Genomic DNA, 25,507 nt, shown 5'->3' on the forward strand with positions numbered 1-25,507 from the left:
GACTTCTCCTCTGATCTCACACTGACAGATGATCAGAGGTGAAGCAGCGTTACTGTGTGACTAGATCGCTGCCTGGCACAGCTGTTCGCTGCCTGGCACAGCTGTGCCAGGCAGCGATCTTGTCACACAGTAACTCTACTTCTCCTCTGATCATCTGTCAATGTGAGATCAGAGGAGAAGTCACGTTACTATGTGCCAGGCAGCGATCTTGTCACATAGTAACGCTGCTTCAGAGGAGAAGTGGCGTTACTATGAGTCAGATCGCAGGGCAGCGATCTTGTCACAAAAAGAAAAAAAAAAAGTAAAGAAAAAAAAGGCAGGCACGCAGGTTAGGGCTAGGGTTAGGGCTAGGGCTGAGATTAGGGTTAGGGGTGTGTTGGGGTTAGGGTTGGAATTAGAATTGGGGTTTTCCACTGTTTAGGTACATCAGGGGCTCTCCAAACGCAACATGACGCCCGCAGACCATTCCATCAAAGTCCGCATTTCAAAACGTCACTACTTCCCTTCCGAGCCCCACCGTGTGCCCAAACAGTAGTTTTCTCCCACATATGGGGTACCAGTGTACTCAGGACAAATTGGACAACAACTCTTAGGGTCCAATTTCTCCTGTTACCCTTGTGAAAATAAAAATTGGGGGCTAAAAGATCATTTTTGTGGAAAAAAAATGATTTTTTTATTTTCACGGCCCTACATTATAAACTTTAGTGAAACACTTGGGGGTTCAAAGGGCTCACCACACATCTAGATAAGTTCCTTGGGAGGTCTAGTTTCCAAAATGGGGACACTTGTGGGGGGTTTCCACTGTTTAGGTACATCAGGGGCTTTGCAAACGCGACATGACACCCGCAGACCATTCCATCAAAGTCTGCATTCCAGAACGTCACTACTTCCCTTCCGAGCCCCACCGTGTGCCCAAACAGTAGTTTTCTTCCACATATGGGGTACCACTGTACTCAGGACAAATTGGACAACAACTTTTGGGGTCCAATTTCTCCTGTTACCCTTGTGAAAATAAAAAATTGGGGGCTAAAAGATCACTTTGTGGAAAAAAAATGATTTTTTATTTTCATGGCCCTACGTTATAAACTTCTGTGAAGCACTTGGGGGTTCAAAGTTCTCACGACACATCTAGATAAGTTCTTTAAGGGGTCTAGTTTCCAAAATGGGGTCCCTTGTGGGGGGTTTCCACTGTTTAGGTACATCAGGGGCTCTCCAAATGCGACATGGCATCCGAACTCAATTCCAGGCAATTCTGCATTGAAAAAGTCAAACGGCACTCCTTCCGTTCTGAGCTCTGTCGTGTGCTCAAACAGTGATTTAGCCCCACATACGGGGTATTCGGGAGAAATTGCACAAAAAATTTTGTGGTTCATTTTCTCTTTTTACACTTGTGAAAATAAAAAAAAATGGTTCTGAAGTAAAATGTTTGTGAAAAAAAGTTAAATGTTTATTTTTTCCTTCCACATTCCATTCATTCATGTGAAGCACCTGAAGGGTTAATAAACTTCTTGAATGTGGTTTTGAGTACATTGAGAGGTGCAGCTTTTAGAGTGATGCCACTTTTGGGTATTTTCTATCATATTGACCCCCCAAACTCACTTCAAATGTGAGGTGGTCCCTAAAAAAACGGTGTTGTAAATTTTGTTGTAAAAATGAGAAATCTGCTGGTCAACTTTTAACCCTTATAACTTCCTAAAAAAAAAATATATGTTTCCAAAATTGTGCAGATGTAAAGTAGACATGTGGGAAATTTTATTTATTAACTATTTTGTGCGATATCACTCTCGGATTTAAGGGCATAAAAATTAAAAGTTTGAAAGTTGCAACATTTTCTAAATTTTCGCCAAATTTCGATTTTTTTTTTTAACAAATAAGCGCAGTTCATATCTAAGAAATTTTACCACCATCATGAAGTACAATATGTCACGAGAAAACAATGTCAGAATCAGCAGGATCCGTTGAAGCGTTCTAGAGTTATGACCTCATAAAATGACACTGGTCAGAATTGAAAAAATTGGCCCGGTCATGAAGGCAAAAACAGGCTCGGGTGCGAAGGGGTTAATTAATTGCACCTGTTTGAACTTGTTACCCATATAAAAGACACCTGTCCACACAATCACACTCCAATGTCTCCACCATGGCCAAGACCAAAGAGCTGTCTAAGGACACCAGGGACAAAATTGTAGACCTGCACAAGGTTAGGATGGGCTACAGGACAATAGGCAAGCAGCTTGGTGAGAAGGCAACAACTGTTTGCACAATTATTAGAAATGGAAGAAATACAAGATGACTGTCAATCTTCCTCGGTCTGGGGGCTGCATGTAAGATCTCGCCTTGTGGGGTAAGGAAGATTCTGAGAAAGGTCAGGAATCAGCCCAGAACTACATGGGAGGACCTGGTAAATGACCTGAAGAGAGATGAAACCACAATCTCAAACATTACCGTTAGTAAAACACCGTCATGTAAGAATACCGATTAAAATCCTGCAGGGTACACAAGGTCCTCCTGCTCACGTCAGCACATGTCCAGACCCATTTGAAGTTCGCCAATGACCCTCTGGATGATTTCAGAGGTATGGGAGAAGGACATGTGGTCAAATATGACCAAAATAGGGTTTTTTAGCATCCACTCCACTTGCAGTGTTTGAAAGAAGAAGGATGAGTACAACCCAAAGAACACGCTACCAACCGTGAAGCATGGTGGGGGGACTATCATACTTTGGGAGTGCTTTTCCGCAAAGGGGACAGGACGACTGTACCGTATTGAAGGGAGGATGGATGGTGTAATGTATCGCAGGATTTTAGCCAACAGCCTCTTTGCATCAGTATGAGCACTGAAGACGGGTCGTGGCTGGATCTTCCAGCATGACAATGACCCGAAACACAATGCCAACGCAACTCAGGAGTGGCTCTGTAAAAAGGATTTCAAGGTTCTGGATTAGCCTAACCAGTTTCCAGACCTGAACCCAATAGAAAATCTTTGGAGGGAGCTGAAACTCAATGCTGCCCAGCGACAGCCCCAAAACCTGAAAGATCTGGAGAAGATTTGTATGGAGGAGTGGGCCAAAATCCCTGCTGCAGTGAATGCAAACTTAGTCAACTACAGGAAACGTCTGACCTCTGTAATCACAAAGGTTTCTGTAGCAAATATTAAGTTCTGTTTTTCTATTGTATCAAATACTTATTTCATGCAATAAAATGCAAATTAATTATATAAAAATCATACAATGTGATTTTCTGGATTTTTTTTTTTTTTTTAAGATTCTGTCTCTCACAGTTGAAGTGTACTTACAATAAAAAATTGCAGACCTCTCCATTCTTTGTAGGTGGGAAAACGTGCAAAATCAGCAGTGTATCAAATACTTATTCTCTGTTATTCCACTGTAGATGGGAAACGACACTAAACATTACAGAAAAAAAAATCTGAAGGTTCGGCTAGACATTCTACACCAGGATTACAGGATGCTAGAAATGATACCCAGATGTCTCAGACATCTCTTTGTCTAGGATTAGGATTTTTTTAAGCCTGTTATTTAAAAAAAGAAAGAAAAAAAAAAAAGATCAATATCTCCCCCCTCACACCTGTTTGTATCACAGTCTCCAGGTCAAAGATACAGCAAGTCAAATGATTTCTTGCACAGTCATCCTCTGCCCTGAAGAACTTACAGTCTAAAGGGGGTTTTACACGTAGCGATATCGCTAGCAATATCGCTAAAACGTCACTGGTTTTGTGACGTTTTAGCGATATTGCTAGGGACTATACTTGCCTCCGACTGGCTCCCCTGCTGTCCATTGCTGATCGCGCGAGATCGGGTGGCTCCATTTCTCGTCGTCTGCTTCCTGCTGTGTGAGACGAGCGACGCTGGATGCAGGCGGGAGGACGCCAGGATCGCTGTGTGTGAAAGGTGAGTATCGTGCGCTGCATCGCTGCTGCATCGCTGTGAGATCTTTCTGTATGAAAGCTCACTAGCGACCATTTAGCGATGCACCAGCGATCCGGACCGGGGCGGATCGCTGGGCGGATCGCTGGTGCATCGCTAAATGTAAAAGGGCCTTAACCAAAGCAAAGCTACCTATATCAGAGCAGATAAAATCTTTTCTTACATCCTTAGTAATTACTATGGATGGAAAGTCAAGCACTTTGGATAATACATAAATTGTATTTGTAATCTGAATAATTGAATAATTTGCAATTACTTTTTTTTACACTGTTTTCACTGTTGCGAGATGAGTGTACAATTTTGTGGCTTTTTAGGGTCCTTATAACTTTTTAAAGGGGTTGTCCTCTACTTTTATATTGCAGATCAACCCTTCAGGTAGGTCATGATTATCAGATCGATGGTGATGTAAGATCTGATGTCCCCACCAATCAGCTCTTCCCAATGCCAGCGGCAACCAGATGTGATCAGGTGCGGAGTTGCATGGCACTAGCTGCCTCAGCTTTAGGCTATGTGCACACGCTGCGGATTCACCAGCGGATTTTTTTGTGCAGATCCGCAGGTAAAACCGCAGGTAAAATGACCTGCGGTTTATCTGTGGATTGGCCAGCTGTTTTCCCCTGCGGTTTGACACCTGGGCAATGGAACAGGTGGCAAACCGCAGCGGAATCCACAGAAAGAATTGACATGTCAATTCTTTCTGCGGATTCAAAACCGCAGCTTTTCCGCAGTGAAAAAACCGCAGCATGTGCACAGCGGATTGTAAATCCCATAGACTTACATTGTACTGTACACTGTCTGCAGAACTGCTGCGGTTCCGCAGAGGCCAAATCCGCAGCGGATTCCCAGCAAAATCCGCAGTGTGTGCACATACCCTTATAGCGGCCACAGCGGGGGGGGGGGGATGTGAAGTACTTGGCCACAGGGACTCTTCAGTTTGAGGAGCCATATAGCTCAGCAACTGATCACATTCAGATGTGGTTGGCACCAGGAACAGCTGATTGGTAGGGTGCCAGATACTGCACCGCCACCGACCTGATATTGATGACCTATCCTGAAGGTCATCAACATAAAAGTAGTGGACAACCCCTTTAAATAACTTTTATTAAAAAGTAAAATATAAAAATGGGCTCATAGAGTGGAAAAGGGGAGTGTGACAATAGTAATAGAGGAAGCATTAGTCATCTTTTACAGTTCTGGCCAAAAGTATTGACACCCCTGCAATTTTGTCAGATAATACTCAGTTTCTTCCTGAAAATTATTGCAAACACAAATTCTTTGTTATTATTTTCTTCATTTAATTTGTCTTAAATGAAAAAAACACAAAAAGAATTGTCCTAAAGCCAAATTGGATATAATTCCACACCAAACATAAAAAAGAGGGTGGACAAAAGTATTGGCACTGTTCGAAAAATCATGTGATGCTTCTCTAATTTGAGTAATTAACAGCACCTGTAACTTACCTGTGGCACCTAAAAGGTGTTGGCAATAACTAAATCACACTTGCAGCCAGTTGACATGGATTAAAGTTGACTCAACCTCTGTCCTGTGTCCTTGTGTGTACCACATTGAGCATGGAGAAAAGAAAGAAGACCAAAGAACTGAGGACTTGAGAAACCAAATTGTGAGGAAGCATGAGCAATCTCAAGGCTAAAAGTCCATCTCCAAAGACCTGAATGTTCCTGTGTCTACCGTGCGCAGTGTCATCAAGAACTTTAAAGCCCATGGCACTGTGGATAACCTCCCTAGATGTGGACGGAAAAGAAAAATTGACAAGAGATTTCAACGCAAGATTGTGCGGATGTTGGATAAAGAACCTCGACTAACATCCAAACAAGTTCAAGCTGCCCTGCAGTCCGAGGGTACAACAGTGTCAACCCGTACTATCCGTCGGTGTCTGAATGAAAAGGGACTGTATGGTAGGAGACCCAGGAAGACCCCACTTCTTACCCCGAGACATAAAAAAAGCCAGGCTGGAGTTTGCCAAAACTTACCTGAAAAAGCCTAAAACGTTTTGGAAGAATGTTCTCTGGTCAGATGAGACAAAAGTAGAGCTTTTTGGGCAAAGGCATCAACATAGAGTTTACAGGAGAAAAAAAAGAGGCATTCAAAGAAAAGAACACAGTCCCTACAGTCAAACATGGCGGAGGTTCCCTGATGTTATGGGGTTGCTTTGCTGCCTCTGGCACTGGACTGCTTGACTGTGTGCATGGCATTATGAAGTCTGAAGACTACCAACAAATTTTGCAGCATAATGTAGGGCCCAGTGTGAGAAAGCTGGGTCTCCCTCAGAGGTCATGGGTCTTCCAGCAGTACAATGACCCAAAACACACTTCAAAAAGCACTAGAAAATGGTTTGAGAGAAAGCACTGGAGACTTCTAAGGTGGCCAGCAATGAGTCCAGACCTGAATCCCATAGAACACCTGTGGAGAGATCTAAAAATGGTAGTTTGGAGAAGGCACCCTTCTAATATCAGAGACCTGGAGCAGTTTGCCAAAGAAGAATGGTCTAAAATTCCAGCAGAGCATTGAAAGAAACTCATTGATGGTTACCGGAAGCGGTTGGTCGCAGTTATTTTGGCTAAAGGTTGTGCAACCAAGTATTAGGCTGAGGGTGCCAATACTTTTGTCTGGCCCATTTTTGGAGTTTTGTGTGAAATGATCAATGTTTTGCTTTTTGCTTCATTCTCTTTTGTGTTTTTTCATTTAAGACAAATTAAATGAAGATAATAATACCAAAGAATTTGTGATTGCAATCATTTTCAGGAAGAAACTGAGTATTATCTGACAGAATTGCAGGGGTGTCAATACTTTTGGCCACAACTGTAATTCATGTGTTGCCCTAGCATTGCCACTTCAGAAGTTCACATACTGCAGACACCTGTTTTTATAGTAGCATTTTTTCCTTTTGTTTTGCTTTTACTTTTGTATTCTTAAAACATTTATTTTCCAATAATGATCGCAGAAACACAGGAATGAAATTGCTAGTGACAATAGCTCTGATCCCGGCCGTTGCAGCAGGAGCACAGCTCGGTGTTACAGGCAGTACCAGCTGTAGATGGCACAAGCTCAGTATGGCGTACAAGCACGGTGCTTCATGTTAATGACCTTACAGTGCAAGGCAAAAAGGTGTTAAAAAATCAAAATAAAAAATGTGGCAAACATGGATAATAGGATTTAAAGTGAACCCATCAGCAGAATTGTGCACAGTAACCTACACACAGTGTCAGGTTGGCGCCGTTATCTAATATATAAAGCTCAAGTGTGTGTGTGTGTGTGTGTGTGTGTGTGTGTGTGTATGTCCGGGATTGGCATCCGCACCGTCGCAGCTACAGCCACAAAATTTGGCACAGTCACACGTCTAGACCCCGAGAGCGTCATGGGCTATGTTGTGAGGCGAAATTTTAACCCCGCGCGTTCCAATTCACCAAACAATTTTACCCCTATCTACATAATGGGAAAAAGTGTATGTATTGGCATCTGCACCGTCGTAGCTACAGCCACAAAATTTGGCACAATCACATGTCTCGACCCCAAGAGCGTCATAGGCTATGTTGTGAGGCGAAATTTTAACCCCGCACGTTCCAATTCACCAAAAAATGTTGCCCCTATCTACATAATGGGGAAAAAGTGAAAGAAAGTGATGGAGGCAAATTGACAGCTGCCAGATGTGAACAAGGTGGACTTAAAGAATGAGAGCGATGGCGCCAAACAGTATATACCGTACAGTTGCTAAGGTGGGGCCCTGACATGGCATACTCACCACACATGGGGATATGAACACACACACAAAATGCGCCACACACTACCACGTGCTTCAACACATATACCACCCTCAGCACACATTTCTCCACACATACACCAACCTCGCCACATAAAAGTCGAAACACAAAAGTCGCCACTCAAAACTCGCCACACTGTCCCAGATCTGTTTAAAAGATGAAAAATGAGCTGTGATTGGTTGCTATCAACAACAGTTTTCTTTGTAGACAGTTGTGGTAACTGAGGCCTATTATTCTTATCATTTCTATGGTGTTATCGTCCTTCTGTAAAGCTGGAAATAACACAATTTATTACCGTACCAACACAGACCACCCTCTGACACAGACTGCAGGTGGAGCCCAGTATCACACAGGATAGGATTAGATACACGGCTCAACAGTCAGTATCACACAGGATAGGATTAGATACGCAGCTCAGCACACAGTATCACACAGAATAGGATTATATACGCAGCTCAGCAGACAGTATCACACAGGATAGGATTAGATACACGGCTCAGCACACAGTATCACACAGAATAGTATTAGATACACGGCTCAGCAGTCAGTATCACACAGGCTAGGGTTAGATACACAGTTCAGCACACAGTTTCACACAGAATAGGATTAGATACACAGCTCAGCAGACAGTATCACACAGGATAGTATTAGATACACAGCTCAGCAGACAGTATCACACAGGATAGGATTAGACACACAGCTCAGCACACAGTATCACACAGAATAGTATTAGATACACGGCTCAGCAGACAGTATCACACAGAATAGGATTAGATACACAGCTCAGCAGACAGTATCACACAGGATAGGATTAGATACACAGCTCAGCAGACAGTATCACACAGGATAGGATTAGATACGCAGCTCAGCACACAGTATCCCACAGAATAGGATTAGATGCACGTTTTTTATGTGCAATATAATCATTATAATTTGTTAGAACTAATCACAGTTGGTTTCTATGCCCAGGCAACGCCGGGCTCTTCAGCTAGTACTGATTAAAATGATAACTTGGTTGATGAAATCCGTCTTGTGGTTGTTGTTTAATCTTTACTTTCTGAACATACATTTCAGTAGGCTGACATTTTGGATTTTAAAATCATTTTTCAAGCTGGTGTTATAAAGTATTCTAATTTACTGATATAATGACTTTTGGATATTCATTGGCTGTAAGCCATAATCATCAACATTACCAGAAAAACACTTGAAATAGATCACTCTGTTTGTAATGACTATCTAATATATGAGTTTCACTTTTTGTATTGAAGAACTGAAATAAATTAACTTTTTGATGATATTCTAATTTTGTGAGAAGCACTTGAACTCCAGTACCAGACCATTACTATCTAGTGAGTGTTAGGCACATTTTTCTATGTATAGTCGATCACCAATACAATACCAGAAGGAAAAGTTGGAGGACGGCCATTCACAGAAATGACATAAATTATAACAATGTTCTGACAATAGATACAATTTTTTCATTTTATTTACACCACTCAATTATCTTTACACATATTTACAATCATTCTCAATAATGTATTTATATAAATAGTCTTATATACATGCACCCAATAAGCAGCCACAAATCTAAACATGCGCCCATCTAAAACGTTTTGCTATTATATATACTTTTATACTTTGCCTATCCAACCTCTATACAGTGGCTGTCCTATCACTCAGCTTGCGAAGCAGAAGCCCCATTCATAAATCACCCGGCAGGCTGTTAGTATGTGTGACCTGCTCAGCACCTGCCTCTGTTCTGTACTTTCCACTACTGTAATCTCTGTATCTCTGGGCTATAACCAAGAAGTCTAAGCATGTCTCTAGCTCATACTTCCCTCATCCAGCCCGATGTGATCACATGGAGCACAATCATCTGCACACAGACTACTAGTGACCTCTTTCCCCAAAGAGAGTGCTATTGTCTGATCGTCTGTGTCACAGAATAGTCATGCCTTGTGCTCTGCCCCACAGAGAGTAGTGGTCTGTTTCACACTCTGCCCCACAGAGAGTAGTGGTCTGTTTCACACTCTGCCCCACAGAGAGTAGTGGTCTGTTTCACACTCTGCCCCACAGAGAGTAGTGGTCTGTTTCACACTCTGCCCCACAGAGAGTAGTGGTCTGTTTCACACTCTGCCCCACAGAGAGTAGTGGTCTGTTTCACACTCTGCCCCACAGAGAGTAGTGGTCTGTTTCACACTCTGCCCCACAGAGAGTAGTGGTCTGTTTCACACTCTGCCCCACAGAGAGTAGTGGTCTGTTTCACACTCTGCCCCACAGAGAGTAGTGGTCTGTTTCACACTCTGCCCCACAGAGAGTAGTGGTCTGTTTCACACTCTGCCCCACAGAGAGTAGTGGTCTGTTTCACACTCTGCCCCACAGAGAGTAGTGGTCTGTTTCACACTCTGCCCCACAGAGAGTAGTGGTCTGTTTCACACTCTGCCCCACAGAGAGTAGTGGTCTGTTTCACACTCTGCCCCACAGAGAGTAGTGGTCTGTTTCACACTCTGCCCCACAGAGAGTAGTGGTCTGTTTCACACTCTGCCCCACAGAGAGTAGTGGTCTGTTTCACACTCTGCCCCACAGAGAGTAGTGGTCTGTTTCACACTCTGCCCCACAGAGAGTAGTGGTCTGTTTCACACTCTGCCCCACAGAGAGTAGTGGTCTGTTTCACACTCTGCCCCACAGAGAGTAGTGGTCTGTTTCACACTCTGCCCCACAGAGAGTAGTGGTCTGTTTCACACTCTGCCCCACAGAGAGTAGTGGTCTGTTTCACACTCTGCCCCACAGAGAGTAGTGGTCTGTTTCACACTCTGCCCCACAGAGAGTAGTGGTCTGTTTCACACTCTGCCCCACAGAGAGTAGTGGTCTGTTTCACACTCTGCCCCACAGAGAGTAGTGGTCTGTTTCACACTCTGCCCCACAGAGAGTAGTGGTCTGTTTCACACTCTGCCCCACAGAGAGTAGTGGTCTGTTTCACACTCTGCCCCACAGAGAGTAGTGGTCTGTTTCACACTCTGCCCCACAGAGAGTAGTGGTCTGTTTCACACTCTGCCCCACAGAGAGTAGTGGTCTGTTTCACACTCTGCCCCACAGAGAGTAGTGGTCTGTTTCACACTCTGCCCCACAGAGAGTAGTGGTCTGTTTCACACTCTGCCCCACAGAGAGTAGTGGTCTGTTTCACACTCTGCCCCACAGAGAGTAGTGGTCTGTTTCACACTCTGCCCCACAGAGAGTAGTGGTCTGTTTCACACTCTGCCCCACAGAGAGTAGTGGTCTGTTTCACACTCTGCCCCACAGAGAGTAGTGGTCTGTTTCACACTCTGCCCCACAGAGAGTAGTGGTCTGTTTCACACTCTGCCCCACAGAGAGTAGTGGTCTGTTTCACACTCTGCCCCACAGAGAGTAGTGGTCTGTTTCACACTCTGCCCCACAGAGAGTAGTGGTCTGTTTCACACTTTGCCCCACAGAGAGTAGTGGTCTGTTTCACACTCTGCCCCACAGAGAGTAGTGGTCTGTTTCACACTCTGCCCCACAGAGAGTAGTGGTCTGTTTCACACTCTGCCCCACAGAGAGTAGTGGTCTGTTACACTCTGCCCCACAGAGAGTAGTGGTCTGTTACACTCTGCCCCACAGAGAGTAGTGGTCTGTTACACTCTGCCCCACAGAGAGTAGTGGTCTGTTACACTCTGCCCCACAGAGAGTAGTGGTCTGTTACGCTCTGCCCCACAGAGAGTAGTACGATTTTTAGCAGGGATAACAGTAGTGGTAGCAGTAGTTTCTCATACCTGTCCTATACTTAGTCATAGTGTCACTAGTAATAATAATACACATACATGGCATGCACATAAAAAGCTATCTTACACCACGTGCCCACATCAGGAAGCGCCTGTCTGAATCCTGCTCATTTAGGTACTGTTCACATGTTCAGGTTTTAAATACATTAGATAGGGACTGCTATGTTAAGGGTTACCGTGACGAGGTGGAGTAGCTTGGTATACATTTTTTGCAAAAAACGTATCGACTAAATAACAAACACAGGGTATCATCTTTCTACTAGCACTAGCTGATTACTGTTGTATTTTTTTACTACAGAGTATTTTTGCACGTTTGCCATTCTGTGCTTTCTTTTTATGTTTTAATAATAATAATATTAGTGGTAGCAGAAGTGTTTCATTTCTGTACTATGCATAATAGCATTAGGCCATATGCATACATTGAGTATTTGATGAGTTTTTTACCCCAGTATCTGTAAGCCAAAACCAGGAGTGGAATAATCAGAGGAAAAGTATAATAGAAACATTTGCACCACTTCTGCATTTTTCACCCACTCCTGGTTTTGGCTTACAGATACTGGGGCAAAAATCTCACCAAATACTGGATGTGCGCAAGTGGCCTAAGTGTTGGAATAGTAGTAGTAACAGTGGTATCTCACTCTTAGGGCTCATACCCATTTGCGAGAAAAATCACAGTCCGATTTCCAGACCGAAAAAACGGATGAGTGCCATGCTTGTCATGCGATTTCCGTGCGATTTTACCACAGAACATCCGTATGACATGCGTATGCAATGCGATTTTAACATGTCGTCACTTAGGCTGCGGTGACTACCCGCTCGACCAGCGGCATTGACTTGCATTGGCCAGTCTCGTCCGAGAATCACAGCAATATGCAGCATGCTGCGATTTTTTTTCTCAGTCCAATTTCGGCTGAGAAAAAAAAAAAAAAAAAAAAAAAAAAAAAATCGCAAATGAGATGTCACCTATTGAATAACATTGGCCCGCGTGCAATCCGATTTTTTATCAGATTGCACTCGTCCGAATTTCTCGCCAGTGAGTATGAGCCCTTAATATCCATATTAGTAGTGGTAGTAATAGTAGTATGTATAGTAGCTGAATTAACTGCAGCAGTAGTAGTAATAATGATAGTAGTTGTGGTGGCGGTAGCAGAAGTGTCCCGGCATATAGCAGTAGTATTGGTAGTAGTGATAACATGAGTGTTCGCAGTAGTCTCACCCCTGCCCGGCATATAGCAGTAGTATTAGTGTCAGTGATAACATGAGTGGTCGCAGTAGTCTCACCCCTGACCTGCATATAGCAGTAGCATTAGTAGCAGTGGTAACAGGAGTGGTCGCAGTAGTCTCACCCCTGAACGGCATATAGCAGTAGTATTAGTATTCATGATAACATGAGTGGTCGCAGTAGTCTCACCCCGGCATATAGCAGTAGTATTAGTGTCAGTGATAACATGAGTGGTCGCAGTGTGGGGAGGAGGACTCCCAGGCAGTGACCGGGCAGGTACCCAGGGGACCGCCATGAGGGTTCCTGAGGGAACGATACTGGGAGGACAGTAAAGGGAGAGACTTGACTGAAGTTGTCAAGGATACAGGGGGCGGGGCAAGGATAAAAAGAGCAGGGGGCGCGCTGAAGTGGCAGTTGAGAGAGAGTGGGACAGGAGGCAGGAAGCCGGGTGACTTGAAGGGACACCGACAGGAGCCTCTGAGGAGGATACTGGGCACTCACCGACAAGGGAAAAGGGAGAGACTTCTACCGGAGGCCGCTTCCCGCCCCCGTTCGCCGAAAGCCATGCCCACCGCCATGGTGAGACAGATCCCTCACCTCAGGACGCGGCTGTGACGACACGAAAAACGGCCACAGAGGCCTGGACACTGCCCCCGGCCTTCTCCCACCGCGGCAACCCTGTCATCACCGGCCGCAGGGGACACAACCTCGTCCTAGGCAACATTAGAGACCCATTTCCCGGCTGGGGAGGGACTCTTATCAGAGGACAGTTACTGGTCAGTTGGGAACTGCGTCATCGTTTCTTCAGGGCCCGTTGCGCCCCACCGTCATCGTTTCTTCAGGGCCTGTTGCGCCCCACCGTCATCGTTTCTTCAGGGCCCGTTGCGCCCAACCGTCATTGTTTCTTCAGGGCCTGTTGCGCCCCACCATCATCGTTTCTTCAGGGCCTGTTGCGCCCCACCAGCATCGTTTCTCCAGGGCCTGTTGCGCCCCACCGGCATCGCTTTTTCCAGGGCCTGTCGAGCCCAGTTTCATCCCAGAATATCGAGGCGTCAAGGCAGCTGCATCAGTGACCTCTACACGGCCACGCCTGTGATCCTGACAGACCCCTTGAAAGATAAGTTTACTATAGGAGATAAGGACCCCCAGTTTGGTCATACGTGGCCTATAGCACCCGGGCAAACCGGGTTAGTCGTATTTACAATAAGAAAGTGTTGTTAGGTTTGTTGAGTCCCTGCGTGGACTGGTTATTGTTAACACCTTTTGTTTGCTCAAAATAGCCCAGCGGCTACAGTTTATAAAAGTTTATTCCACAAACCACACTCAGTCTCGTGTCTCATCACTGCGAACCTGCTCGAACCCTACACTTGGCGTAGTCAGCAGGATACAGTCTCCGAGCACAGACAGTGGTGCCCCAGATCAGGGTAGAGCTGTAAACTCTACAAATAATGAGGGTCCCCGTACCAGCATATCATTGGGGGCCATGCTGAACAATCTGCCTAGATTTTCCGGCTCCAATACTATGTTATGGAGCTGGACAGAGCGGATGCGGGGGCTCTTTCAGATGCACCCAATGACCCCTGATCTGGAGGCCGAGGTGGCACTCATGGCACTGGACGGGGAGGCGCGGAGGTTAGTGATGTTGAAACCTCCGGGGTACCGCAACACATTTGAAAAAGTGTTACAGGTAGTAGAACAGACCCATGGGGACCCTACTAATGTGGGAGACTTAAGAACCCGTTTGTTTAGTCGGATGCAGGTAGAGGGGGAGACGATCACAGAGTATATGAATGTCCTCCAGGAATTGCATACGGCTATAGAAAGAAAGGACGGGGTAGGGGTAGGACCTGTTGACATTACCCTACGTGACCTACTGGTGACTGGTTTGCGAGATCCATTAGTCAAACAGGCACTGCAGGAGCAGATCAGAATGAATCCCCGTATAGACTTTTCAGAGGTGGGAAGACAGGCACGTGCTCGAGAGCAGGAGCAGGGGATGGCTGTCCCTGTGGGGAAAGTCCGAGGTGTGGAGGCCTCTGCGAATGTAGTTGAGGAGCCTCAGTGGGTGGAGGAGATGAAGCAGGAGCTGAACAATATTAAGGGCGAGTGGGCCGCGGGGTGGTCAGCCTACACAGGCCCGGTGTTTTGAGTGTGGAGAACCAGGCCACTTTGCCCGAGAGTGTCCACGGCGTGGGAGATACCCACCCCGGCGGCCATTAAACTAAAGGGCTCCGGGCTGGGGGGACGCCGCTCGGAGCCGAAAACCACAACTAGGGGTTGTGGAAGTCCCGAATATTTGGTAGCAAAGTGTCTGGTGGTTTGGGCAGAAGTGGAGGACCGGGCCGTCCGGTGTCTGGTAGACACGGGGTCACAAGTAACCACCATGCCTGCAACGTACTTTCAACAAAACTTCCCGGAGGCAGCAAGACCCCAGTGGGGGCCCATGATTAGACTAATAGCCGCCAACCAATTGCCGGTCCCGGTTGCCAGGGTAGTGTGGGTGCAGGTGACGTTGTGCGGTAAATGCCTTGGTCGGAGAGGGGTGGTGCTTACTCAAGGAGAAGCTGATCAACGGCACCCCGTCATCCTAGGCATGAATATTTTACGCGAGTTCGGCAACTTGCTACTAAATGATCCCACACAGAAGATTCTGAAGCAGTGGGGTTCTCGCACAGCTCAGGGACAGGTATTCCAGCAACTGGTGCGAGGTGCGCGGGTGCATCAGGACTGCCAGGAGGGCGAGGCTCTGGGTAATGTCATCGCGTCAGCGGCTCCCCTGCTTGTGCTGCCTCCTGGACAGACAGTGGTGGCCCTGCCAATTCGAGCCCCGATACCTTTGGAGGGCGTGGAGGTGCAGGTGGAGCCCTGTCACTCAGAGCGCTTACTTCCTGGCATACTGGTGGCCCATTCCCTGGCTACGGTGCAAAAAGGAACCGTCCTGGTACGCTGCGTTAACCTTGAAGACCGAGACACCGTTCTGAAAGCACAGACTGTACTGGCCAAGCTAGTAAGGCCTTTAGAAGAAGTGCTGCCAGCTCCTGCGGTTCAATTACGAGTACACCCCAAGGATCCTTGGGAAGTAACAATACGAACCTTACAGGCCCACGAAGTCTCGGCACAAGAGAAGGGCCGAAATATTTTGGAGCAAATGCGGCCCGAGCTGTCTGGATTAACTGCAGCCCAACTCTCACATATAAAAACATTGTTTGAACAGTACCATGAAGTATTTGCTAGTCATGAGGACAATTTTGGGTGTACCACCGCAATCACTCATGAAATCCACACAGCAGGAGCGGCCCCTATCCGGGAACGATATCGACAGATTCCGCCACAACTCTATCAGGAGGTGAAAACTTTGCTGGCCCAAATGCTGCGAAAAGGGGTGATATGGGAAAGTCAAAGCCCCTGGGTGGCCCCAATCGTGTTGGTCCGGAAGAAAGATGGTACATTACGATTCTGTGTGGATTATCGTAAACTGAATGCTTGCACTATTAACCCCTTCATGACCCAGCCTATTTTGACCTTAATGACCTGGCCATTTTTTGCAATTCTGACCAGTGTCCCTTTATGAGGTAATAACTCTGGAACGCTTCAATGCATCCTAGCGATTCTGAGATTGTTTTTTCGTGACATATTGGGCTTCATGTTAGTGGTAAATTTAGGTCGATAATTTTTGCATTTATTTGTGAAAAAATCAGAAATTTGGTGAAAATTTTGAAAATTTCGCAATTTTCAAATTTTGAATTTTTATTCTGTTAAACTAGAGAGTTATGTGACACAAAATAGTTACTAAATAACATTTCCCACATGTCTACTTTACATCAGCACAATTTTGGAAGCAAAATATTTTTTTGTTAGGAAGTTATAAGGGTTAAAAGTTGACCAGTGATTTCTCATTTTTACAACAAAATTTGCAAAACCATTTTTTTTAGGGACCACCTCACATTTGAAGTCACTTTGAGGGGTCTATATGGCAGAAAATACCCAAAAGTGACACCATTCTAAAAACTGAACCCCTCAAGCTACTCAAAACCATATTCAAGAAGATTATTAACCCTTCAGGTGTTTCACAGCAGCTAAAGCAATGGACATTTTAATTTTTCCAACACAAATTTTCTTTCAGCATCAATTTTTTCATTTTCACATGGGCAACAGGATAAAATGGATCCTAAAATTTGTTGGGCAATTTCTCCTGAGTACACCGATACCTCATATGTGGTCATAAACCACTGTTTGGGTGCACGGCAGGGCCCGGAAGGGAAGGAGCGCCATTTGACTTTTTGAATGGAAAATTAGCTCCAATCGTTATCGGACACCATGTCGCGTTTGGATAGCCCCTGTGTGCCTAAACATTGGAGCTCCCCCACAAGTGATACCATTTTGGAAACTAGACCCCTTAAGGAACTTATCTAGATGTGTAGTGAGCACTTTGAACCCCCAAGTGCTTCACAAAAGTTTATAACATAGAGCAGTGAAAATAAAAAATCATTTTTTTTCCTCAAAAATGATTTTTTAGCACGCTATTTTTTATTTTCACAAGGGTAACAGGAGAAATTGGACAACAAAAGTTGTTGTCCAGATTGTCCTGAGTACGCTGGTACCCCATATGTGGGGGGGGCCACTGTTTGGGTGCACGGCAGGGCGCAGAAGGGAATGAGCGCCATTTGACTTTTTGAAATGAAAATTAGCTCCAATCGTTAGCGGACACCATGTCGTGTTTGGAGAGCCCCAGTGTGCCTAAACTTTGGAGCTCCCCCACAAATGACCCCATTTTGGAAACTAGACCCCCTAAGGAACTTATCTAGATGCATAGTGAGCACTTTGAACCCCCAGGTGATTCACAGGAGTTTATAATGCAGATCAGTGAAAATAAAAAAGCTTTTTTTTCCTAAAAAAAATTTTTTTTAGTTGCCAATTTTTTATTTTCACAAGGGTACTAGGATAAATTGGACCCCAAAAGTTGTTGTCCAGTTTATCCTGAGTACGCTGGTACCCCATATGTGGGGGGGAACCACTGTTTGGGCACACGTTGGGGCTCAGCAGGGAAGTAGTGACATTTTGAAATGCTGACTTTGATGGAATGGTCTGCGGGCGTCATGTTACATTTGCTGAGCCCCTGTGTGCCTAAACAGTAGAAACCCCCCACAAGTGATCCCATTTTGGAAACTAGACCCCCCAAGGAACTTATCTAGATGTGTGGTGAGCACCTTGAACCCCCAAGTGCTTCACAGAAGTTTATAACGCAGAGCCATGAAAATAAAAAATCATTTTTTTCCCTCAAAAAAAATGATTTTTAGCACGCAATTTTTTTCTTCACAAGGGTAGCAGGATAAATTGGACCCCAAAAGTTGTTGTCCAGTTTGTCCTGAGTACGCTGATACCCCATATGTGGGGGATGACCACTGTATGGGCACACGTCAGGGCTCGAAAGGGAAGTAGTGACGTTTTGGTATGCAGACTTTGATGGAATGGTCTGCGGGCATCATGTTACATTTGCAGAGCCCTTGATGTACCTAAACTGTGGAAACCCCCCACAAGTGACCCCATTTTGGAAACTAGACCCCATAAGGAACTTGCCTAGATGTGTGGTGAGCACCTTGAACCCCGAAGTGCTTCACAGAAGATTGTAACGCAGAGCCATGAAAATAAAAAATCTTTTTTTTTCCTCGAAAAATGAATTTTTAGCTCGCAATTTTTTATTTTCACAAGGGTAACAGGAGAAATTGGACCCCAAAAGTTGTTGTCCAGTTTGTCCTGAGTACGCTGATACCCATATGTGGGGAGGGACCACTGTTTGGGCACACGTCAGGGCTTGGAAGGGAAGTAGTGACGTTTTGAAATACCGACTTGATCGAATGGTCTGCGGGCATCATGTTACGTTTGCAGAGCCTCTGATGTGCCTAAACAGTGGAAACCCCCCACAAATGACCCCATTTTGGAAACTAGACCACCCAAGGAATTTATCTAGATGTGTGGTGAGCAGTACTTTGAACCCCCAAGTGCTTCACAGAAGTTTATAACGCAGAACCGTGAAAATAAAAAATCTTTTTTTTTCCTCAAAAAATGATTTTTTAGCCCACAATTTTTTTCTTCACAAGGGTAGCAGGATAAATTGGACCCCAAAAGCTGTTGTCCAGTTTGTCCTGAGTACGCTGGTACCCAATATGTGGGGAGGGACCATTGTTTGGGCACACGTCGGGGCTCGGAATGGAAGTAGTGACGTTTTGAAATGCAGACTTTGATGGAATAGTCTGCGGTCGTCATTACGTTTGCAGAGCCCCTGATGTGCCTAAACAGTGGAAACCCCCCACAAGTGACCCCAATTTGGAAACTAGACCTTCCAAGGAACTTATGTAGATGTATGTTGAGCACTTTCAACCACCAAGTGCTTCACAGAAGTTTATAATGCAGAGACGTGAAAATGAAAAAAAACATTTTTTTTCCACAAAAATAATTTTTTAGCCCCCAATTTTGTTATTTTTCCAAGAGTAATAGGAGAAATTAGTCCCCAAAAGTTGTTGTGCACTTTTTTCTGAGTACGCTGACACCCCATATGTGGGGGTAAATCACTGTTTGGGCACACGTCGGGGCTTGGAAGGGAGGGATCAACGTTTGACTTTTTGAACGCAAAATTGGCTGGAATCAATGGTTGCACCATGTCGCGTTTGGAGACCCCCTGATGTGCCTAAACAGTGGAAACCCCTCAATTCTAACTCCAACCCTAACCCCAACACACCCCTAACCACAACCCTAACCCCAACACATCACATGAGTGGTCGCAGTAGTCTCACCCCTGCCTGGCATATATAGCAGTAGTATTAGTAGCAGTGATAACATGAGTGGTCGCAGTAGTCCCACCCCTGCCCTGAATATAGCAGTAGTATTAGTGTCAGTGATACCTTGAGTGGTCGCAGTTGTCTCACCCCTGCATATAGCAATAGTATTAGCGTCAGTGATAACATGAGTGGTCGCAGTAGTCTCACCCCTGCCCGGCATACAGCAGTAGTATTAGTGTCAGTGATAACATGAGTGGTCATATTAGTCTCACCCCTGCCCGGCATATAGCAGTAGTATTAGTAGCAGTGAAAACATGAGTGTTCGCAGTAGTCTCACCACTGCCCGGCATATAGCAGTAGTATTAGTGGCAGGGATAACATGAGGAGTCGCAGTAGTGTCACCCCTGCCTGGCATATAGCAGTAGTATTAGTGTCAGTGATACCATAAGTGGTTGCTGTAGTCTCACCCCTGCCCTGCATATAGCAGTAGTATTAGTGGCAGTGATAACAGGAGGGGTCGCAGTAGTCTCACCCCTGCCCTGCGTATAGCAGTAGTATTAGTGTCAGTGATAACATGAGGGGTCGCAGCAGTCTCAACCCTGCCCTGCGTATAGCAGTAGTATTAGTAGCAGTGATAACACGAGTGGTCTCACCCCTGTATATAGCAGTAGAATTAGTGTCAGTGGTAACATGACTGGTCGCAGTAGTCTCACCCCTGTATAGAGCAGTAGTATTAGTGTCAGTGGTAACATGAGTGGTCGCAGTGGTCTCACCCCTGCCCTGTATATAGTAGTATTAGTGTCAGTGGTAACATGAGTGGTCGCAGTGGTCTCACCCCTGCCCTGTATATAGCAGTAGTATTAGTGTCAGTGGTAACATGAGTGGTCTCACCCCTGTATATAGCAGTAGTATTAGTGTCAGTGGTAACACGAGTGGTCGCAGTAGTCTCACCCCTGCCCTGCGTATAGCAGTAGTATTAGTAGCAGTGGTAACATGAGTGGTCTCACCCCTGTATATAGCAGTAGTATTAGTAGCAGTGATAACACGAATGGTCTCACCCCTGCCCTGTATATAGCAGTAGTATTAGTGTCAGTGGTAACACGAGTGGTCTCACCCCTGCATATAGCAGTAGTATTAGTAGCAGTGGTAACATGAGTGGTCGCAGTGGTCTCACCCCTGCCCTGTATATAGTAGTATTAGTGTCAGTGGTAACATGAGTGGTCGCAGTGGTCTCACCCCTGCCCTGTATATAGCAGTAGTATTAGTGTCAGTGGTAACATGAGTGGTCTCACCCCTGTATATAGCAGTAGTATTAGTGTCAGTGGTAACACGAGTGGTCGCAGTAGTCTCACCCCTGCCCTGCGTATAGCAGTAGTATTAGTAGCAGTGGTAACATGAGTGGTCTCACCCCTGTATATAGCAGTAGTATTAGTAGCAGTGATAACACGGATGGTCTCACCCCTGCCCTGTATATAGCAGTAGTATTAGTGTCAGTGGTAACACGAGTGGTCTCACCCCTGTATATAGCAGTAGTATTAGTAGCAGTGATAACATGAGTGGTCTCACCCCTGTATATAGCAGTAGTATTAGTGTCAGTGGTAACACGAGTGGTCGCAGTAGTTTCACCCCTGTATATAGCAGTAGTATTAGTGTCAGTGGTAACATGAGTGGTCGCAGTGGTCTCACCCCTGTATATAGCAGTAGTATTAGTAGCAGTGGTAACATGGGTGGTCGCAGTAGTCTCACCCCTGCCCTGTATATAACAGTAGTATTAGTGTCAGTGATAACATGAGTGGTCGCAGTGGTCTCACCCCTGTATATAGCAGTAGTATTAGTGTCTGTGATAACATGAGTGGTCGCAGTGGTCTCACCCCTGCCCTGCGTATAGCAGTAGTATTAGTAACAGTGGTAACATGAGTGGTCTCACCCCTGCCCGGCGTATAGCAGTAGTATTAGTGTCAGTGATAACATGAGGGGTCGCAGCAGTCTCACCCCTGCCCTGCGTATAGCAGTAGTATTAGTGTCAGTGATAACATGAGGGGTCGCAGCAGTCTCACCCCTGCCCTGCGTATAGCAGTAGTATTAGTAGCAGTGATAACACGAGTGGTCTCACCCCTGTATATAGCAGTAGTATTAGTGTCAGTGGTAACATGAGTGGTCGCAGTAGTCTCACCCCTGTATAGAGCAGTAGTATTAGTGTCAGTGGTAACATGAGTGGTCGCAGTGGTCTCACCCCTGCCCTGTATATAGCAGTAGTATTAGTGTCAGTGGTAACATGAGTGGTCGCAGTGGTCTCACCCCTGCCCTGTATATAGCAGTAGTATTAGTGTCAGTGGTAACATGAGTGGTCTCACCCCTGTATATAGCAGTAGTATTAGTGTCAGTGGTAACACGAGTGGTCGCAGTAGTCTCACCCCTGCCCTGCGTATAGCAGTAGTATTAGTAGCAGTGGTAACACGAATGGTCTCACCCCTGCCCTGTATATAGCAGTAGTATTAGTGTCAGTGGTAACATGAGTGGTCTCACCCCTGTATATAGCAGTAGTATTAGTGTCAGTGGTAACATGAGTGGTCGCAGTGGTCTCACCCCTGCCCTGTATATAGCAGTAGTATTAGTGTCAGTGGTAACACGAGTGGTCTCACCCCTGTATATAGCAGTAGTATTAGTGTCAGTGGTAACACGAGTGGTCTCACCCCTGTATACAGCAGTAGTATTAGTGTCAGTGGTAACACGAGTGGTCTCACCCCTGTATACAGCAGTAGTATTAGTGTCAGTGGTAACACGAGTGGTCTCACCCCTGTATACAGCAGTAGTATTAGTGTCAGTGGTAACACGAGTGGTCTCACCCCTGTATATAGCAGTAGTATTAGTGTCAGTGGTAACACGAGTGGTCTCACCCCTGTATATAGCAGTAGTATTAGTGTCAGTGGTAACACGAGTGGTCTCACCCCTGTATATAGCAGTAGTATTAGTGTCAGTGGTAAAACGAGTGGTCGCAGTGGTCTCACCCCTGTATATAGCAGTAGTATTAGTGTCAGTGATAACACAAGTGGTCTCACCCCTGTATATAGCAGTAGTATTAGTGTCAGTGGTAACACGAGTGGTCTCACCCCTGTATATAGCAGTAGTATTAGTGTCAGTGGTAACACGAGTGGTCGCAGTGGTCTCACCCCTGTATATAGCAGTAGTATTAGTGTCAGTGATAACACGAGTGGTCTCACCCCTGTATATAGCAGTAGTATTAGTGTCAGTGGTAACACGAGTGGTCTCACCCCTGTATATAGCAGTAGTATTAGTGTCAGTGGTAACACGAGTGGTCTCACCCCTGTATATAGCAGTAGTATTAGTGTCAGTGGTAACACGAGTGGTCGCAGTGGTCTCACCCCTGTATATAGCAGTAGTATTAGTGTCAGTGATAACACGAGTGGTCTCACCCCTGTATATAGCAGTAGTATTAGTGTCAGTGGTAACACGAGTGGTCTCACCCCTGTATATAGCAGTAGTATTAGTGTCAGTGATAACACGAGTGGTCGCAGTGGTCTCACCCCTGTATATAGCAGTAGTATTAGTGTCAGTGGTAACACGAGTGGTCTCACCCCTGTATATAGCAGTAGTATTAGTGTCAGTGGTAACACGAGTGGTCTCACCCCTGTATATAGCAGTAGTATTAGTGTCAGTGGTAACACGAGTGGTCTCACCCCTGTATATAGCAGTAGTATTAGTGTCAGTGGTAACACGAGTGGTCTCACCCCTGTATATAGCAGTAGTATTAGTGTCAGTGGTAACACGAGTGGTCTCACCCCTGTATACAGCAGTAGTATTAGTGTCAGTGGTAACACGAGTGGTCTCACCCCTGTATATAGCAGTAGTATTAGTGTCAGTGGTAACACGAGTGGTCTCACCCCTGTATATAGCAGTAGTATTAGTGTCAGTGGTAACACGAGTGGTCTCACCCCTGTATACAGCAGTAGTATTAGTGTCAGTGGTAACACGAGTGGTCTCACCCCTGTATATAGCAGTAGTATTAGTGTCAGTGGTAACACGAGTGGTCTCACCCCTGTATATAGCAGTAGTATTAGTGTCAGTGGTAACACGAGTGGTCTCACCCCTGTATACAGCAGTAGTATTAGTGTCAGTGGTAACACGAGTGGTCTCACCCCTGCATGTGCAGCTTGTGCTGTAGCCCGGCGCTCCGCGCTCCGTCCGTCTGCCCGCCGCTCCGGGAGTGCTGGCGGCTCTGGGTGCTGACAGCCGCCGTCTTCTCTGCTGTGAGCGGCTGCGGTCTCTGCAGCACGGCGGGGCTGGAGACTCTGCTCACCCTGCGGCTCCGCTCCTGGGCACTGCTGCTGCTCAGTACAATGTTGCTCCTGCCCACAGGCGCAGGTTGCTGGTGGTAGATGCCCGGGGGTCCTGGGTGCACCACGTACGTGATCCTCCGGACCCGCTCTATATTGGCCAGCACAGCAGATGCTGAGAGCAGGGCGCACACTGCCACTTCCCACCTGCTGTACGGAGCCATGTATGCGGATGAGCAGCGGTCACAGCGCTACAGTATAGGTGAGCTGCAGCCGGCCGCACGGCTGTGGACTGCGCCTTCCTTCCCTTCTCTGCCCGGCGCCTCCTCCTTCTCCTCCGCTGCTGCTCCTGCTCTTCAGCCAGAAACTCCTCCGTCCCAGGAAAACTTCAGCAGGAGCAGCGCAGTTGTGTGGAGCTAATAAGTCTGAGTGGAAGTGGAGGGAAAGAGGGGAACGGATAAAGGGGTCTATCTGCTCCAGGACGAGGGGACAGAGGAGAGGGGGAAAGGAGTAGGAGGAGTGGAGGGGGCAGATCAGGGGCTTCTACACGGAGCCGCCAGTGCCTATGCACATGAGTGCGGCTTTACTGCTCAGTGCAGGGTGGGCTGTCACCCCCTCACTGCTGACTACAGACCCAGGGGCACTGGAGGGGACACCCTGCACGTCACACAGTATTTGTACAGTATACACTGGATATCACATAGTATTACACTGGAGGTATATATAGCACCACACTGGAGGTATATACAGCACCACACTGGAGGTATATACAGCACCACACTGGAGGTATATACAGTATTACACTGGAGGGATATACAGCACCACACTGGACGTATATATAGCACCACACTGGAGGTATATACAGCACCACACTGGAGGTATATACAGCACCACACTGGAGGTATATACAGTATTACACTGGAGGGATATACAGCACCACACTGGACGTATATATAGCACCACACTGGAGGTATATACAGCACCACACTGGAGGTATATACAGCACCACACTGGAGGTATATACAGTATTACACTGGAGGGATATACAGCACCACACTGTACGTATATATAGCACCACACTGGAGGTATATACAGCACCACACTGGAGGTATATACAGCACCACACTGGAGGTATATACAGCACCACACTGGAGGTATATACAGTATTACACTGGAGGGATATACAGCACCACACTGGACGTATATATAGCACCACACTGGAGGTATATACAGCACCACACTGGAGGTATATACAGCACCACACTGGAGGTATATACAGTATTACACTGGAGGGATATACAGCACCACACTGGACGTATATATAGCACCACACTGGAGGTATATACAGCACCACACTGGAGGTATATACAGTATTACACTGGAGGGATATACAGCACCACACTGGACGTATATACAGCATCACACTGGAGGTATATACAGCACCACACTGGAGGTATATAGAGTATTACACTGGAGGTATATACAGCACCACACTGGACGTATATACAGCACCACACTGGAGGTATATACAGCATCACACTGGAGGTATATACAGCACCACACTGGAGGTATATACAGCACCACACTGGAGGTATATACAGTATTACACTGGAGGTATATACAGCACCACACTGGAGGTATATACAGCATCACACTGGAGGTATATACAGCACCACACTGGAGGTATATAGAGTATTA

The 25,507-nt window shown here is 46.0% G+C and overlaps 1 protein-coding gene across 4 annotated transcripts in view; it reads right to left on the reverse strand.

Annotated features, from left to right (window-relative positions):
• The window catches only part of LTBP1 (latent transforming growth factor beta binding protein 1), a 492,758-nt gene extending 468,442 nt beyond the window's left edge, over positions 1 to 24,316 (reverse strand). The window contains exon 1 of one of the 4 annotated variants that reach the window (XM_073557607.1): positions 23,672 to 24,316. In XM_073557607.1, the coding sequence (XP_073413708.1) occupies positions 23,672 to 24,033 (362 nt within the window). In that variant the 5' untranslated portion in view covers positions 24,034 to 24,316. The remainder of the gene's footprint in view (positions 1 to 23,671) is intronic. The other 3 variants (XM_073557605.1, XM_073557606.1, XM_073557608.1) reach the window with 3 other exon arrangements.
• Between the last annotated feature and the right edge of the window lie 1,191 nt (positions 24,317 to 25,507).

Source organism: Dendrobates tinctorius, unplaced genomic scaffold (genome assembly GCF_039654945.1).
Source record: "Dendrobates tinctorius isolate UK_male_01 unplaced genomic scaffold, ASM3965494v1 ptg000250l, whole genome shotgun sequence".
NCBI classification, from domain to species: domain Eukaryota; kingdom Metazoa; phylum Chordata; class Amphibia; order Anura; family Dendrobatidae; genus Dendrobates; species Dendrobates tinctorius.